General features: G+C 40.6%; 1 protein-coding gene across 1 annotated transcript; it reads right to left on the reverse strand.

Moving 5' to 3' along the window:
* Window positions 1-226: 226 nt before the first annotated feature.
* On the reverse strand, window positions 227-2,767 carry LOC121437034 (melanoma antigen preferentially expressed in tumors-like). Its single transcript, XM_041636901.1, has 3 exons — window positions 2,472-2,767; window positions 1,458-2,042; window positions 227-740 (listed from the first exon to the last, which is right to left on the reverse strand). Exons 1-3 carry the CDS (start codon window positions 2,765-2,767, stop codon window positions 227-229), a joined length of 1,395 nt encoding a protein of 464 aa, XP_041492835.1.
* Window positions 2,768-19,276: the final 16,509 nt, after the last annotated feature.

Raw genomic sequence — 19,276 nt, forward strand, 5'->3', positions numbered from 1 at the left:
AAGTAAGATCAAGAACAAAAAAAAAAGACACACACAGGAACTCTCAAAGTTCTCCATTTTCTTCTTAGCATTAATGCATTATAACTATCAGTTACATGTCCTTATTTCTTAACTATAGGTTTCTATAACATAGGAATCTCACATATGATTCTGGGAGCTCCAGAAAAGAACACTGAATGATTAACAGGTCACATATTAGGGTTGAAACTGGAGTGAACTTGGAGATTCACTGAGAATAAGTAATCCAGTTCATGTCACTCCGCTTTGCTGCTTGTAGCATTGCCTTCAGTTGCGCTTGGACATCCGCAAGCTTCTGTCGATCTAAGCTGCCATGAACTTGCCATTGTTCATAGCAATGTAAAGGGATAGGATAAATCACATACTTCAGCTCCATCAAGGGTGTTAAGTAATGAAGGACTCTCATAAGCATCGGCATCGAAATGGGATTAGAGACAAAGCTAATCACACGGAGATGGAAACATTTAGTTAGGGCTGGAAGGATAGCCGCGAGCGCAGCATCTGTTAAATGGCAATGATTTATAGCCAAGTGCTGCAAGGTATCTGAGAGCTTCTGCAAAAGAATCTGAAGGGGCCCACAGTCATCCCAATACATTGCGTTGTTACTAAGATTCAACAGTTTTAGGTGGGTAGCCTGAGGGCTCTGGGACAGAAATTTGAGATCTCGGTAAGAAATATCACAGAACGGCAGATACAAGAAATCCAAGTTAGGTGGCAAGGCTCTGTGGAGAGAAAACAAAGATAGAACGGCTCTCAGATGTCTGATGGGAAATCATCTGAGGAATCTAGAATAAACTGTTTCGCACACAATACGTAGCAGCAGCTAACAATACGAGCTTGAATTCAGTCAACAGATTTGTGACCCTGAAAAGTCACTTTTCTATTCTCACATGAAACGTGTATCCTTGAAAATTTTTACAGTATGTTAATAAAGAAATTTGTACCAAAGATTTAGTGGAAAATATTATCTACTTAGTAATTACAATATAATCAAAGGGGGAGCTAGTTCACCTGCTCAGAAAGAGGTAGGACAGAAGGAACAACCTACTGGAAGCTCCCTTTGGCTAGACCATAAATGACAGCCTCTCCAATCATGGTCTGAAGCTTGGAGAATTCCCTAATGATCGGACATTACTGTCTATAGTTATATGAATATGTGCACCTTTACCACAACATAAAATCTTTCTCTCAGTTCCCCCTCTTCATCTCTTGATGGCCAGAGGAGGGCTGCATTCTTTTTTTCACCTTGACGTTTCTGGAACAGCACCCCTCAGACTATGAAAGAGACTTTTCAGCACGACTACTTTCAAATTGACAGGAGGCCAGAGACAAAAGGCATAAAGAGTTTTAAGAATCTCAGGTCTTCCCAGGAATCCTTTCTCCCCTGTGTTAAGAGACAGGAGGTTCAGGAGACCTAGGTGCATACCCTACGTCCTCACCTGAGTAGGCTGGCCAGATGATCTGTGAGGCTGAAGGATGACAAGTTGAGCTCTTTCAGGCAGGTCATGCGCCCAAGATAGCTGAGAAACACTCTGAAGACTTTCCCGTGCAAAGACCTAGAAGTGATTTTAGACAGACTAAGGCTGTCCAGATAGATCATGTGAGCCAAAAGGGTGGTGACTTCACTCAGTGAAGCCTGATCAACTGCCAGGTTGTGAATGCATGCCAGATCTAGAAACTTCAGAGTGTTTCTGGCATATGAAAATTTATCAATCTGCAAATCTCGACAGCAGAGGTGCAAGGATCCTGAGCTCTGCTCAACTTTATTCAGAAGCAAAGCAAAAAATTCCCTTTCTCTCGAGGTGCCATCAAGGGATAGGTCCACTAGTAATTCCATAGGCTGCCTTGAGGGCTGACTCTCAGGGCTTGAATCTACAATGGTGCACTGGCTTTCTAACTTCAGAATAGAGTGTACAGAGTGAGTACAGCCATGAAAGCAAGTAGGCGATTTGATACCAAATTCGGGGCATGTTGTCCTGCAGTCAATACCCTGCCTTACATCTAGGATCCTCAGTTTAGGGCTCCTGTAGGGAAAAGAAGAGATAGAACATCTAAGAGGCATGCAAATTTTAATGTAAACCTACAGGGTCGACAATGACATGTAGGGACTTAGTCTTCATTCTTGATGCCAACAAGTTCGATATCATGAAAATTCAACACCATTTAATTAGTTTCCCCATCGTTTATCATCCTTAAATCCTCTCCGATCTTAAAGTTGGTGTTATTCTCCTATGTAGAACACCTGCTATGTAAATCCATCAATAGTACCCTCAATAACATGAACTTCATAATGAACATTGACTATATTATCAGCCTTTAGTGTTTTACCAAGTATGGTGCCAACAGCCTCACACATAAATCTTCAGCATTCACTGTTTACTACCTTTGAAAGAGCAGCAGGCTGTGGTGGAACCTCCTGGGTCTCACCATGTCTCTATTATCCAGGCTCTTACCTAGAAGCTGAATTCTGGACAGGTAGGAACTGAAAACTTTCTACCATGGCTTTCAGGAGTTCACGCTGGGGTTCCTGCACACTCAGTGTTCCAATGTGGAGACAGGTAAAAGGCCAAATTTTCACCATGGCTGTCAGTGTCTTCCTATATCCTCCCACGAAGGCAGCAGAGAACAGTGGAATAAAAAGCTCCCTTGGGATCTCCTCCAGGGAATGAATTGCAACCGGTTCATTGCTCAGTAAACTCTGTATAGCAAGATCCAATAGTGAGGACGGGTCCTTTTCTTCCATCATCATATTCCTGCATCAGGATGAGAGATACTAAGAAGTCCTGAGAGGACACCCTCAGACTCTTCTTTAAAACAAATAAGAGCAATGTAGAAAATATATTAGTTGCATGCAAAATAAGTTTTTTATGAAATGTATAACTACTTCTAGAGATGTCTACTCTGGGCATAGATTAAAAACTGATTGTTCCGAGTGTACATGTGTGTGTGTGTAAATGTGTGTGTGTGCATGTGTATGTGTGTGTACAAATGTGTATGTGTGTACATGAAAGGCTAGCATTAGAAATAATCAGTTAGTAGAAGACAATGTGAGTTACCTATTCACCTGGCACTGTGTATTTCCTCTCAAAAGATACAAAGCATTATGAAAGAAATTGTAAATACACATAATATTGACATAATCATCATTATCTTGGAAATAACCAAACATCAAAATGACAATTATCGGAGAGAAAAAGACTGCAATTGCAGCCAGTCCTACTCCATCACCATACAATATGTGGAATGAAGCAGACAAACAAAAACTGCAAGAGACAGAAACGAAGAAATCTAATTAGGGGCATCAACTCGCCAGAAAACCTCAGAGAAAAAGTAGGTCTCAAATAACCCTAAAATATAAAAACTATTTCCCAGTGCTAAAGGAAACAGCTACCATTTTGAGATTGGACTCCATTTAAGAGTCCAATTTAAATCCTTAATTTTTTTTCCTGTATTTCAAAACCAAAAAGCAGTCAAACTGAAAATAGAATGGTGATTCCTTGGGTCTGGAAAGAGTGCCAAGTTGTGGACTGACGGTAAGAAAGTATATTTGTATATGATGAAAGTAAGCTAGAAACAGTTGTGGAAATACCACAGTGACTCCCACTCAGATGTATAATTCATATGTGTTAACAACTAAATGAATGGCATTAATAAGGCATATGAATCATTTGAAGCCTCAGTGTTTGAAGCACAGAGCTTATGGGGAAGAATGGAAACACAGAGATGAGAGAGGCATTGCCAGGAACTTTAGTAACAATGAGAAAAGAAACAAAAGCAGGCAGTAAGACTCTTGTAATACATAAGAAGCAAAATCACAGTAGTCAGACATTTTCTACCACAAAAAAAGGCAAAGTATACTAGATGGTGCTAAGCGCCGGAACACAGGATGATAAAAATAGATATCTAAAACAATGCAACATCATACAAACGAGTAAAATTCAAAGCAAAAACATTAAAAAATGAGAAAACAAAATTCTGTTTCTTGTCACATACCTAGTCTAGGGCACTTTCCTATGAGCCCGTACACACTCAGGCACAGTCCTTGGAAAGTATAACTTGCCAACTGAGATAAAATTCACCCTGGTCAAAGGCAAAGAAGAATTACATCAACTTGAGACTTTTAAGGACTGCAATCTCAGGAGACAACATTCAAGTAATCCTGAAAACTATGTTCTGAGGTTCTGAAAAATGGGCTTCTTTTACAGCATGAGGGGCAAGAGAGTTTAATCGATCCCCTTTGTCAAGAACTGTAATTCTTTTGTCTAAAGTAAAAGTCAAACCTGCTTGGAAGAAAGGAACTGGGCAGACTCACAAAGCAAGGGTGATAATGTTACAAACTGTTACAAACACTAGTGAAATTTGTTTCAAAAGTTGAAGTGCATGCTAGTACCCAAGGTCAGCCTGTTTGTGGGTGAATATGTCAGTACTCAGACAGTGTAGTTCAAAATATTAATTGCAGACGTGCCTGAAGTCTGGTTAAACAGGGGTTCTGGATCCCATTTTCAGGGTGCCAGAGCAATGCTACTGGTGTGATTTTATTTTCCCTGACAAGCTCAGTATCAAAAATATGTCTGTTCTCCCTGAGCTGATATATACATTTAATTCCATTGCAAAAATATCCTCAGATATTTTTGGGAATTAAGCAACTTGATGGTAAAACTCATACATGAAAGAGTACATGAGGAGAGGTAATAAGTGAGAAGGAAGACGAGAAAGGACTTAGACTAAACAAACAAAAACAACAACAAAATCTTTCTAGAAAACTGTATTGATAACATCACATTACTTCTATATGAAAAGAAAAATAAGAGCTGAAGAGATGGCTCAGCATTTAAGTAAGAGAGTTTGAAAGCTGCTCTTTCAAACTCAGGTTTGATTCCCAGCATCCACATGATAGCTCACAACCATCTGTGACTTTAATTTTAGGGGATACATTACCCTTTATGACATCTGTGGGAAAAGATATGTACAAGTGCACAGACATGCATGCAGGCAAAATACCCAGTCACATACAGTGAAATTAAAAAAAAAACCTAAAAGTATAGACAGTCCAATGGAATAGCCTAAACAGCCTAGAAATAAAGTCAACACAAATGGAAATTAGTGCATAAATATGGTGGTCTGCAAAACCACTGGAGCAGTGGGGAGCATGAGACAATTAGAACAAAATTTAAAACAGATCTAAAATTGCCATTTACATCCATAATATTAACATAGATTAAAGAAGTAAGCAAAAAGTTAAACCAAGAGCTAGAGATGGTTCAACAGTGGTTAAGAGTACGGGCTGCTCATTCAGAGGACTGAGTTCAGCTCCTGACACCCACATAGAAGCTCACAACTGCCTGTATAACACCAGTTCCACGGATTCCAACATACTCTTCTGGATGCCAATGGCACCAGGCCAACACATAATGTACATGCATACATACAGGCAAAACACTCATAAACATAAAATAAAAATAATTTTAAAAGAAGTTAAACCACACACATTCTTGAAGAAAATATGGTAGCTCTTCTTTAACCTCACTATAGGAAAGGGCTTTCTAAATATCACACAAATTCTGGAGGCAAAGAAAGAAGCAATTTGGTCACATAAAAATGAAAGTATTTCAAAGAATAAAAGTCACAATTAAATCAAAAGGCAATTAAAAAATTTCAGGTATCAGTAGACATATCAGACAACTGGAAGATATGCTAATTATCAACACATATTTAAAACTGAAAGACAATGGACCAGAAATTTGGTATAAAAATGAGGAAAAGGTGTGAAATAATAATCACACGATAGTGTAAAAATACAGTTCACAAGTGATAAAAAGCTTAATTTTAATGACAATTAGGCATGCATATATAAAAACAATTATAGGATTATCAGTTAGTGTCAGGTCACCTACAGGAACAAATGTTTAAAGTAAAGCAGCATAATTCTGTTCATGGGGCTGTGAGAAAACAGTGCTTCTCACACATTGCTAGTGCAAGTGAAAACTTAGAAAAGTCTTCCAGGAAAAAAATTCAAACTGCCTAACAAAACTACATATGATATTAAATTTGACCCAATAACCCTACTTCTGGGCCTATGAAGATCTGTTTTCCTAAATACAAAAATACACATGCCTAAAGATATTCATAGGAGTGTTATTTATAATTTCAAACTGTTAAACACAATTCAAAACATAATAGGTGAATATTTAAATAAAAATACAGTATGGTCATACATACATACCATAAACAAATGTGAAAAAGAATAACGGAAATTTCTATGAAGTGGCAGGGCATCATTTCTACAAATGTGGTTAGATGCAAACTAGAAGGACGATGTATCTTACGTTACCTTTAATTAAGAAGGCAATATAACATAACACATAATTTCTCCTTTTTGCAGAGTACAGAAAAAAGTCCAGACTGGATGCACTAGCTATCCCTACAGGGGGAGGACAGGAAGGAAACGGGAAATAAGAAGAGGGTAGAAGAGAGGAGTGGCGCTTCCCCCAGCATACAGACTTCTGTAACAGAGATTTAGGAATAATAGTAATCTTCACATAGCCAAAACACAAACACAATTGCCCTCTTGCACCTTTACTACTCTATTAACAGATCCAAGTCACCACTGATAGAAAATATTCTGAAAAACCTGTCTGCAGTGGATATGGACAGGATGTCTTCTTGCCTCTATTCCCTAAGTAATACAGCACAATAATTCACATAGCATTTACATTGAATTGGAAACTATAAGTAATTTATAGATGAATTAATGTATAATGAAGAACACAGTACCTTATATGCCAATACTATACCATATGATACAAAGATCACGAGCTTCTACAGAATTTCAGTGAAAACTCACTGACAGATTTCTGGAACCAGTACACTGTTGATAGCAAGGAACAGGTAAAACAATTTTAGAGAACAGAATATGGGGTAACTGAAGCATTAACAAATTTAACTATAGTTTGTGGGTGCATGCATGTGGATGTATGTGCATGTGTGCATGTGGCAGACACACACTGACATCAGTTGTCTTCCTCTGTCTCATTCCTCCTTATGTTTGGCTATTAGGTTTCTCACTGAGACTGGAGCTCATTGATTTAACCAGGATGACTGACCAATGAGCACTTGGCTCTGTCTTTCCATCATTTCCCCCAGCATAGGGAATTATGGATGTTTTCAGCCATGCTTAAATTTTACATTAGTGCTAGAGATAAACTTAGGACCCCTCGTGCTTGTGTGACAAGCACGTCACCAAGCTGGCCATCTTCCCAGTTCTTAAACTAACCAGATAGTTAATGAATATAAACACAATAGAGGAATGACTAAGACAATGGTTTGGGAAGAAACTTTGGAAAGCACTGAGTTAACTTTATTCTTCAAGATAAAGACTGAGCTCTTGGAAGTGATGAACATGGTATAAGCAGTTTCTCTCTATTTATCCCTTCTTCATACCCTGTTCTCTGTTTCTATGGGCTTATCTCTTCTAGATATTTTATCTGAGTGGTAGCATAAAATGCCTTGTCTTTATATTTGACTTGCTTTTGCTTAATAACGTTTCAGAGATTTAGCCAAGCGATAGCATGTATCAATACTTCATTCCTTCCTATAGTTGGATAACATTCTATTGTGTGTATATTTTTAAAAAGATAAAGACTGAAAGAAGTGTACAAAAACATCTATTAATAAGTCATTTCTAACAGGGGTGTTGGCTAGTAATTATGAAACTACCCTGTATATACAGACTAGGAATGAAAAAAGTTAAGAAATATGTCACAGATGATCCAAAACAGATCAGAAAAAGTAACTTACAGATAAGGCTAGAATAGATTGGTATCTCGTGTATTTGAGTCCTAAGTTTTAGTATCAACACATACAGCTAAATGCAGAAATACATAAGCATGTGTTAATATAAACATGGGTAGGTAAACACAATATGCATCCCACCTCTCTCTATGGACAGGACCTAGCACAAGTGAAACCCAATTAAAAATGAGCACACACAAAGACATTAGTTTTTATCATTCTTAGAGGGGGAAAAAGACTCCTTTAGAAAGTAGACTTAGTCTAAGATCATGGTGGGAAAAATTTCAAGATGGCCTTGAAATCTTTATAGTGACAGAAAATGAGTGTAAGAAAGAGATGTGGGTATAAAACTAACTAAAAGGCAAACCCAATGGCCAAAGCTAGAACAGTTTAAGGAACAAAAATATAATTTAATATGATTATAATGTAAGGTATATTAATTACTCATAACCATATATCAATAGAAATAAATTGAAGTGGGTGAAGAAAAGATAGCTCCTTCTTTAAAGGAATTCCAATCAACATATCTGGTAAGAACGAGAAAAGCTGAAGACCACCGTCAGGTGACATTTGTTTCAGGTTAGGTCCCTAGAAACATCTAAATGCAGTGAGTCAGAGTCTGAGAAGACAAAGGGTATTTTATATCTGAAACTGTTTCCTTTGCCAGGTTATTATTTTTTTAAAAAAAGATAATAGTAGCATCACACTGGCGCAACATAAATGTTACATTTAATGATGGGGATAAAGTAAACTTTATCAGTAATGCAACATATGTATGCAATGTTACTGCCCAGATTTTGGAAGCAAGACAAGGAACGGAATCATTTTGTGGCAATGTGATACGAGATTTAAAATGAAATACCAAAAATATGCCTGGTTTGCCATCAGAAGGAAAAACAAAGTGGATTTCTGCAGAATGAGTTGTCCTCCACACCATTCGCCATGGAAAGATGATCCCTAGCTAAGGTAGCCTCTTTCCTTATGATGTACACCACAACACACTGTCTGTTTATGTCTGAGTAGCAGATTTCAGTTCCTCACGAATCCACGGTATTGTTCAAGCGGGCAAATCATCTTTGTATTAGCCAGGTTATTCTGTTGCCTCGTTAGTACTAAGAGTGTCCACACGGTGATTGCTTGCTTACTTTCTTCCACTTTGTGGGTTTTCTTACCGTGTGATATCCACCCGTCTTAGGCTGTATATGTTAAGAGTAAACATCGGTGTAATTTATCTGTTCAGTGTCAGGTATCATACACTTACCGACCCAATGGAAGGCATACCTCCTGCATAAGTAGGATGAATGAGAGGACAGAAAAACAGGTAATTTTTGCCAGAAATGAATAGTTTCAATCAAACCATTACAAGTCATGAAAGTCAGGGTGAAGCTGGCAGACTAGAAACTGCCTTTGTGTCAAATCCTGAATTGAAGAGTTACTATAAAAGCTAGCCATGGTGACCTACACTTATGATCCCAGCATTTGGGAGGTGGATATGGGAGGGTCACAATTTCAAGGTCATTGTTGGCCACACAGGGAGTTGGAGTTGTGCTACGCTACATCAGACCCTGTATCTAAACAAATAAGGAAATACACATAAAAAGAAAGAGTCATGATAAGAAGCAGCAGAAATCAGCAAAAATGTTATAGGTTAGTGAACAATTTGGAGAAACAGGCTGGGCAGCCCAAAGCAGGTAGCTCCTTAAAACTTCAACATCACCCTCCTGTCACGACTAGTAAAGGAAAAGACTCATCCTAGTGGAAAAGAGGAGAACCCAGGTAAAGAGACTGAGATTTCTATTTTATTTTATTCTAATTTTGTCTTGTGTGTGGATGTTTTGCCTGCATATCTGATTGCTAAGCGCACTTGTCTCTGAATACCTGCGGTAACCAGAAGAAGGCACCGGATCCCCTGGAACTGGGGTTACTGAGAGTTGTAAGTCACCAAGTGGGTACTGGATTTGAACTCAGGTCCTCTGGAAGGGCATATTTTAACCATTGAGCCAGTATTTCATCCCTGAGACTGGGGGTTCTATGAACAGGACATGCCTACCATTTTCACAATGTTTAAATTGAGCTGGGAAATCTGGGATGACACTGGTTCTATATGTGTGACAAATGATCATGAAAAAAAAGTCTGATTTTTTTTTACTCCTAGTGTTCCAAAGTTTTGTCCTTCCAGGTGCAATCTCAAGAGCAGCCGACTGTTTAAGACAAAGCTACTCTGGTAAATAAGAACTAGAGAGAGGCTGCCACACCAGATTTATGGGGAGACACCTGTAGAAGGCAGTGAAGGGTTGGGTGAATGACAGGCAAGGACGCACTGAAAAAGACAGGCAGCAGCTCCTCGGGAACTGAAGGCCCCACCACTCTGAGCTCACACCACTTGCATGTTAATGAGAAATCTCTGCCACCTTGTGAGGACACTGATGATCCCATGCGTGAGGTTGGGGAGCAGTCCTACATCTGAAGTCACTTACCTTCTGGTTCAGTGCTGGTGAAACTGAGAATCCTGAGTTTCAGGTCCACGAAGGCCTTAGGTTGTAGCAGCCTCTTCCCTCTCACAGATGATCTACTGTTGGGTGAGAAGTGAGTGCCCTAAGACAAAAATCCCAACACACACCTCAGGGCTCTATTTCCTTTCCTTAGTCTTAAAGGCCACTTGTGACATACACCCTGACATGGACATTAGCACACTCAGAATTTACAAACCAGAGAGTCTCTGGAGAGAGGGAGAACCCACTCTTCTCAGAGACATCAAAACAATGTGTGGCCCAGAGGTCCCTAGGACACAAAGAAGGGATACTTCGAAAAGAAAGACAACTACATTAGACAACTGAAGTTTGATTGGTAGGGGCTTCAGCACCAGCCTAACAGTTACCAAGGGTAAAACCATCCAAATTCTGAGCTGGAGAGAGGGCTCAGCCGTTTAAAAATTGACTCATTTCACACACACACACAAAAAAAAAAAAAAAACAACACTGGTCAGATTTGGTTCACAAAGCCTACTTGCCAGCTCGCAACCGTAGGAACTCACTCCACTTCCAAACTCCACGGGCCCTGGCACACATGTATTTCTCATGCAAGGGCACACACACACATTAAAAATAAACAATTTCCAGAAAGATAATCCAGTTTTAGTTCCCCACCAAGTCCAACTGACAGGCTCCAATATTAGTGGACCTGGAAATAAGCATCTCTAAGACTTGGACACTTAAAAAAAAGTTTTGGTCTTGCCCATTGTGTTTCCTCTTTTTTTTTCTGCTAGGCTTCTGTATCACTTACACCTTACAGCATTTTCAAACCTCGTAGCTGTTATTCCTTTCGGTACACAGCCTTCGTTTCGTTCCCATGTTTGTAACTAGGCACGCCTATCATTATCTCTTTCTCTTTCCCCTTCTCTTCCTAACATGCTTCCCTTCTTTCCGTCTCCATTTTCCTTTCTGTCATTCAACATTGCTTTAACTTAAGGCTCCCTCTCACCCTGCTCAGTTCATTTACTTCATTGACTATATATCCCCCTGGAACCACATTCCATACTTCTCTGCACATTACTTTTGATCCTGTTCTATTCTTGTTTGGGCTGTGGGTAGTGGGATTTAATTAATTTCATGTCTCTTTATAGTCACGGTCTATATTGGTGTTACAGCTGTTATGGTAGTTATTTCTGTCCTCTCCGAACAGTAGGCTGCTCGCTAGCCTCACCCAATGAAACTTGAAGAGAAACCAACAGGAACTGATGTAGAAATCATAGCACAATAGGAAAAGCAGGGAAAATAATCATAACCGCTCAAACGATGAAACTAAAGGCAATGAAGTGGTTGAAAGTCTGGGCTAAGAATGCAAACTATGGGTGAAAAAGTTTCAGTGATTTCAAAGAAGATACCAAGTAACGTGTGAAGGAATCCAACTAAGGACATGGAGATGCAAACCAAAAACTACATGAGAACTTCAGCAAGAAATTGAGAGACTGAAAACAAACAAAAAAATAGAAACATTAAAAGTACAAATAAAACAATCAAAGGAAAAGCCATGTAGAAAGGCTCACCAGCAAACTGTATCAGTATCAGCTAAGTTAAAGACCATTAGGACTGGACAAAAGAATCAAGCAAATTCTACATTTAAACATCAATAACAAAAATAAATAAATAACGAAGGTGAACTCTGAGAAGCCCTAGCTCAACTCGGGTCATACAGTATGCTCACCAGCTCAGAGTAAAACCTCATGATTGCCAGGCAGTGGTGGCGCGGACCTTTAATCCCAGCACTCGGAAGGAAGAGACAAGCAGATGTCTGTGAGTTCGAGGCCAGCCTGGTTTACAGAGCTAGTTCCAGGACAGGCTCCAAAGCCACAGAGAAACCCTGTCTCAACCCCCCCCTCCAAAAAAGCACAATTAAGTTGGTTTCTATCAGGGTCAGGGGTGGTTGAAGTTACAAAAATCAATAAAGGCAATACAGCACATAAATACATTCAGAACTGAGACCACAGGGCAGTCTAACACATGCAGGAAAATGTGCTTGCTTAAGCAGGGCACATGCTAAAACTGGAAAAACATGCTGAAAAGACATTGAAAAAGCCAAAGAAATGTTCATGACAAAAGTCCTGAAGATTCTAAGAACACACCTCAACATAAAATGGTTCTATATAACAAACCTATAGCTAACATTATACTAAACTGTGAAGACCAGAAACCATTTTATCTAAAGCCAATGAATAAAACAATAGGATCTGCTCCGTAAAACCCTTCTCAATATGCTGCTTGAAGGGTTTGCGCACAACAATAATGCAAAAGAAAATAAGTAGGATAAAACAAGAAGCTAATTCCAGGCCTGGATTGGCAGAGGAAACAGATGGTACTCCCCCACCCAGAGTTTTTGGTCTGGGGAGGTCAGAATCAACCAACAGCCATATCAATCAGGTGCACTGCCTGAGTTTTCTAGGCCTAGGCATGAGAGAGAGTAAAGGCAACAACTCCGGGCCATGCCTGTGACCCAAGCAAGACTCCCAACCCTGAGTGATCAGACACTATTGTAGTGAGAGTGTGCAGGGTAGGGAGGTGGAAGAGAGGGAGATGGACTGGCTCATGAGCTGGGAAGAAAGGCAGATCTGGAGAGGTGAGGGTGGTGAAGAGAGAGCTGACATGAATGGTGAGTTGGCCACCTGAGTCCAGAGAGATGTCCAGGCCTGGGCTATGACCAAGGGCCAAGTCTTGCTCTGGGGTCCTGGAGCAGCCAAGGGATGTTGAGTTGAAGTCTGCGGCTCCTGTCGGGGCTGGGGACTATGCAGGCGAGGGGCATGTGGTCTGGGCCACCACCTGGGGCCACGCTGGTGTCCAAGAGCCATGCTGCCACAGGAGCCATGGTGGTCCAAGCAGCCTGCACTGCCACCTGAGATGATGCTGACATCTGGGTCCAGGCTGCTGCCTAGGAACATGTTGGGATCTGTGCTCCTATCACAGCCAGGGTCTGGGCTGCAACCTATGGCAATTAGGGTGTCTGAGAGCCATTCTGCTACCAGGGACATCCTGATCTGAGTGGCTGCACTGGCACTCAGAGCCATGGTATTGTCCAGGCCAGGGTTGCTTCCAAGTGCCATGTCTGAGTCATTGTCCCTATAGCAACCAGGGTCTGGGTTGATGTCTGGGATTCCTGTTACCACCGAGGGCCAAGTAGATGACCAGGGCACTGGTCAGTCACCTCATTCAATGTTGGTGCCTAAGGAACACGTTGCTGTAAGGGCCTTACTGATCTGGGTGGCTGGTGCTGCCATCTGAAGCCATGGAGATGTCTAGCATTGGCCACTGCCCAGGGCCATGTCTGGGTCCATGGTCTTGCTGCAGCTAAGGTTTGTGAAGATGCCTATGGCCCATGTTAGCAGAAGGGATCTTTGGAACCATGCTGTTGCTGAGCCAGGCCCACCCTTCACTGTCCCTGGGATAGCTGTCCCTGCCCCTCACTGGATACTATAGCAGGGGAGTTGGTCCCTACCACTACAGGGAGAGCTCACCCCAATACAGGTAAAATGCCACCCACTGCCACAGGTGTGCACCTCACCCGAGCAACACACTACAGCTGACCCTGTGGGCAGGAAGCAGGTTTGCTGACCCTGAGGGCAAGAGAGCAGACCTGACCCTGCCTCCTTTCATCTGTCACATGGTGGCATGGGTGTGAGAGAGAAAGATGCCCTCCCCCTCACTCATTACCACCCGCAGGTTTGCTGACCCTGAGGGCATGAGAGTAGACCTGACCCTGCCTCCTCTCATCTGTCACATGGTGGTGTGGGTGAGAGAAAAGTTTCCTCTCCCCTCACCCATTACCACCTGGGGCAGGTGAGAGAACTGGCCCTGGCTCATAAGAGTGGGAGAGCTAGCCCTAACACACAGCAGCCGCAGTGCAAAGAAGAGCAGGCTCAGCCCCCTGTCTGGGCAGCACACTAGAGCTGATCCCGTGGTCTGGGGCAAAGGTGAGCTAACCCTGAAGGCCTGAGAGCAGGATAGATGACCCTGTCTGGCCTTGTATGCCCCCTACAGCAATGGGAAAAAGGGCACTGCACCTTGCCTGGGCAAAACAGTAGAGCTGGCCCTGGTGGTGTGGGTGTGGGAGACTGATCTGAGGACCTGAGAGCAAAAAAACCGGCCCCTCTCCTTGCTGCAGGCTGCACTGGCTGAGCTAACCAAGGCAGTGTTGGAGAGCTTACCTGGTAGTGTTGAGAGAAAGAAGAGGGGCTGACCAATCCAGATACCAGTCCCTTCCCACCCCCAGGCCCAGCACCAGGACTATGAGTTAGCCCACCTCATTTATGAACTCATCCACCTTATCTATGAACATCTGGAGCATGTGAAAGTGACGAACCTACAGATCCAGAACAGCAGGATCTCCACAGCCCAGGACAACTTCAGGATATCCAAGAGGAGCCCCAATGAGAGCCCATTATCAGTGGTCTAGCAGAGGCCAGAGGCCTTGAACCAGACCAATGAGTCATAGCAGTGAACACTTAAAAGATGAATGAAGTAAAGAGTAAACTGTGTGACTCAATGGGCCACACTACAGCTTCCACAACACAAGTCTTCTCTCTTTTATTTATTTATATTTTGTTTTGTTTTGTTTCTTTGCTCTGCTTGGTTTGTCTTCTAAATTTGGTTTTGATTGGTGGGTTGCAAGGGCAGAGGGCAGATGCAAGGGGAAAAGGAGATAAGTGGGATCGGAATGCCTGATGAGAAACCCACAAAGAATCAATAAAGAGAAATAAAGCAAATGAAAAGGAGATTAAATAATCTCTATGTACAAGTGACATGTTCATGTGATTAAAAGAGTACAAACACTCAAACATAAACACTAGTATGTGCTGAACCCTTTCACCATGGAAGCAGGGTACACAACAACATAAAAAAATGTCCATTTCATAGTGACCCAAACCCCTGATACTGAGAAATAAAACAGAAACACACGCACAGTAATTGGTTTCAAAAATTTAAACTACCTAGGAATAAACCTAACTGATGAGTGAAGTACTTGAACAATGAAAACATTAAAACACGAAAGAAATTTAAAGAGGCGGTGCTAGAAGAGTAAAAAGCTTCCGGCTCACATAGATGAACAAAATGACTATGTTACTGAACGTTATATACAGATGCAATGCAATGCCTTGCAAAATCCCAATTCTATTTATCTCAAAGGAAAACATAGTCCCAAAATACAGAGATGAAAACAAAAGTAGTCACAGCAATGCTGGAGGTGGTACAACATCTGCTCTCAGATTACACTATGGAGCCAGCAAAACAACAACAACAACAACAACAACACGAATTCTGCTGCAAGAAGAGATATGTAGACCCCTGGAATAGAACCGAAGACTCAGAAATGCAACTATACAGCCACAGCCACTTAGATATTTTTCAAGAAACCAAAAAAAAAAAAATGAGGAAAACTCTTTCAACAAATGAATCTGGTAAAGTTGGCTAACTAGATCTTAATGGATGATCACTCATTCCTGTCCCTCACTCCTCCAAAACTAACTCAAAATAGAATAAAGAAAGATCCTAATGAATGATGGGACATGCTGAAATCTCTAACAAACCATGAGGAGAGTGCCTTAATATATAGGCACAGCAAAGACTTTTTATATTTATTTATTTATTTATTTATTTATTTATTTATTTATTTATTTATTTATTTTGGGTTTTCAAGACAGGGTTCTCTGTAGCTTTGGAGCCTGTTCTGGAACTAGCTCTTGTAGACCAGGCTGGTCTCAAACTCACAGAGATCCGTCTGCCTCTGCCTCCCGAGTGCTGGGATTAAAGACGTGCGCCATCACTGCCTGGCTGCAAAGACTTTCTAAAGAGGACTCTGAAAACATCTTAGGAAACAACAATCAAAAGTGATAAATTTAAAATATTCTGTAGAAAGGGCTGGAGACGGCTAGGTGGTTAACAGTACTTGCTGTTCTTGCAGAGGTCCCAGGTTTAAGTACTGGCACCCTGGTGGCAGCTAACGACAGTCGATAGCTCCAGTGCTAGGAGACCTGACACCCTTTTCTGGTCTCTACAGACTCAAGAACACACACGCTGCACATACATAAGTAAAGGCAAAATACTCATCTTCACAGATAATAGACAGCTCTTTGAAAAAAGGCTTCTGTAGAGGAAACAGGTAACAGTGAAGAGACAAATCGCAGCTATGGACCTAACAAGAATAATAACTACAATCTATAAAGAAACACAAATATTAATAAATAAAGGAACCAACAAATAACGAATGAAGTGGAGAGTTCTCCAAGGAATATGGCTAATAAATGCATTTAGAAATGGTAACTCCCCATAACCATCAAATAAATGCTTGGATAAAGCATACTGAAACTGTACCTTCCCCAGTCACAATGGTTCCCATCAGGAAAACAAATACCAAATGCTGGGTAGAGCGAGGGAAGAAAGAACAATCACACACACTATTAGAGGTTTTAAGAAGACTAATATTACAGTGCCCTTTTCTACAAGTCCCCTTGCTCCACTCAAACATTCTTCTTTTTACATTTGCATGTATACAATATAAAATGTAATACATAGAATATAATATGTAACACATATAAATATAATACATATAACATGTAATATGCAATACATAATATATGGTACATAATTATAATGTAATATGCAATATTTAATGTATAATATGATATATAAGTATATACACATAGAATACCCATATGTATGTGTATAATACATATATAATATATACATATATCTATATACTTTATGTATATATACAAGTATATGTGTGTGTAGTGTTTTGTGTAAATGTCATATGAAAACCTTTCACTGTGTACATTATGTAAGAAAAGTTGAGGTGAAATAAAACTGTCATAATTTTGAGAAAAAAGTGACTGACCAGTATTCTTCAAATGTGTCAGAGTTGTGAATCCAGAGAAGATTGAAGACCTGCCGATCTAGATGAGACTATGGAGAAATTCTGGTCAAATTCAATGAAGTATCTGGAATAAAAAAGAAAACATTACTGAAGTAACTCACTAAAAGCAAATGAAATCTGTAGTTAACTTATCAGCACATGAGCCATGTTAATATCCTAGGCTGGTTAATCTTACACTTTTATGAGATATTTAGATTATGCAAATCTTTGTGAGCACTCTCTTACAAGTCTAAAATCATTTCATGAAATCAGGATTAAAATGGTAGGTCTGGAAGCATACATCTGTAATCCCAGTATGAAGAAACAGAAAGCCAATGAGTAGATACCCAGTGACACTGGGAGCAACCATCTGTCCTAAAGACTCCATTATAGGAAATAAAATCACACTTATTTACAGTAGGTAGGTGGGCATAGATTTTAAAGTATTGAATACAATAGAAATGGAAAGAAATACCTATACAATTCAGTCCTTGCTGTTGGAAAAGACCAACACATACAAACTAATGACCTAGGAAACTAAGATGTAACTATGGAATATGATTCTTTTAAGGTCTCACCACGTTCGCTATCCCAGTTGAAGCGGACTTCAAAATCTTCTTACGGCTCCGGAAATGCCACCACGCCTGGCTCAGGAATATAAATCTTGGAAGAGGGGGTGAAAGGATGCATAGAGAACTTTAAAGAGAAAGTAGGAGATGATTAGTTACATACTTGACGAAACTGACCCCTCACACGGGCTGGGACCATTGAGGGATCCGTCTAGATCACAGACTCATCACTCTACCCTTGCCATTTAGCCCCAAACAAGTTTAACTAATTAAAAGAGACTATTATAGTTTACTTACCTTGGCGGATCCGTGAAGTTTTCTTGACTTATCCACTCCCTCAGCAGTGGCAGCCGTTCATTTCTGGAGAGGAGTTCCCGGTGGTGGGCACGCCATAGTCTTTGGTGGCGGCTGCCCCTCAACGGTTCCTTCCCCTGTTTAAAGCAGCCGCTGCACTATTCTGATTGGCTTTGCAGGGTCAGCTGACTTGTCTCGAACCCTTCCACTACAGGCTCTACCTCGAGGCTCCTAACTTCCACTGCACCTCGAGGCTCCTAACTTCCACTGCACCTCGAGACCAATGACCAGGCTGCAGTACCAGCAGGTTTAGATTATGTGCTCACTCACCTGCCTTAGGGATTGGGGATTCGGGATTAGAATACTGCTAAGGGTAGGGTTATGGTTAGAGCTAGGGTTAGGGCTAGTGTTAGGTTATGGAAAGTGTTAGTTATCAGCAAATAAATATATAAATCTATAACCAGTGTCAGACTTAGTGGATAAAGCCCTAATCGTTTATTGTTCAACTTTCATCCCACAATGCTGATTGTATTTTTTTTTCTTTTTCTTCGTACCATCCAGTCGAACACAGTACCCTTTATTCACATCCTACTGGGTATTTCATTGCCCATCGTTCATGAAAAAAAAGTTTAAAATTTCAGGCTGGTAGGAATCTGTGCCTACCACACATTAATGCATCCCAATTATCTACTTTTGGGCTTGGTTGAGTGGGTATTTGAAATTTTTCTCTTGCCCCAATGCCTCCTTTTTCTTCTTCCATCACTAACTATCCAGCTGTAGTTGTAATCATTTGTGTTTTCCTGAAAAGCCTCCCTGTACGATCTCTTTTCTTGAGAACAGGGAGGACAATAAAGTGAAAAAAGACAGGACACTGGAGATGAATGTCCTCCTTCTTCATCAGATAAAACCGATTTAGAAATTAGAAAGGCTGAGCGATTACCTGCACATTTAAAACGATAAGAGCTCCTGAGACAAACAATGAAAAACAGAAGACTTTCCAATAAAGAAAAAAGAAAATCTTCCCTATAGAGAAGGAAATCTCTCAAAAAAAGGAAAAGTGGTGAATAAAAAAAGGGTTTTCCCACTAACAGGGGAAAATATTGAATCAAAATTTAGAAATTAAAAAGCCCTATGGGGAAAAGGGGCTTCTCTGTATCCCAGCAGATACAGAGAAAATAAAAGGACTCTTTCCAATATAAAAAATT

The sequence above is a fragment of the Microtus oregoni genome, unplaced genomic scaffold, assembly GCF_018167655.1.
Source record: "Microtus oregoni isolate MIOR12 unplaced genomic scaffold, Mior012 000050F_ref0000143, whole genome shotgun sequence".
NCBI classification, from domain to species: Eukaryota; Metazoa; Chordata; class Mammalia; order Rodentia; family Cricetidae; genus Microtus; species Microtus oregoni.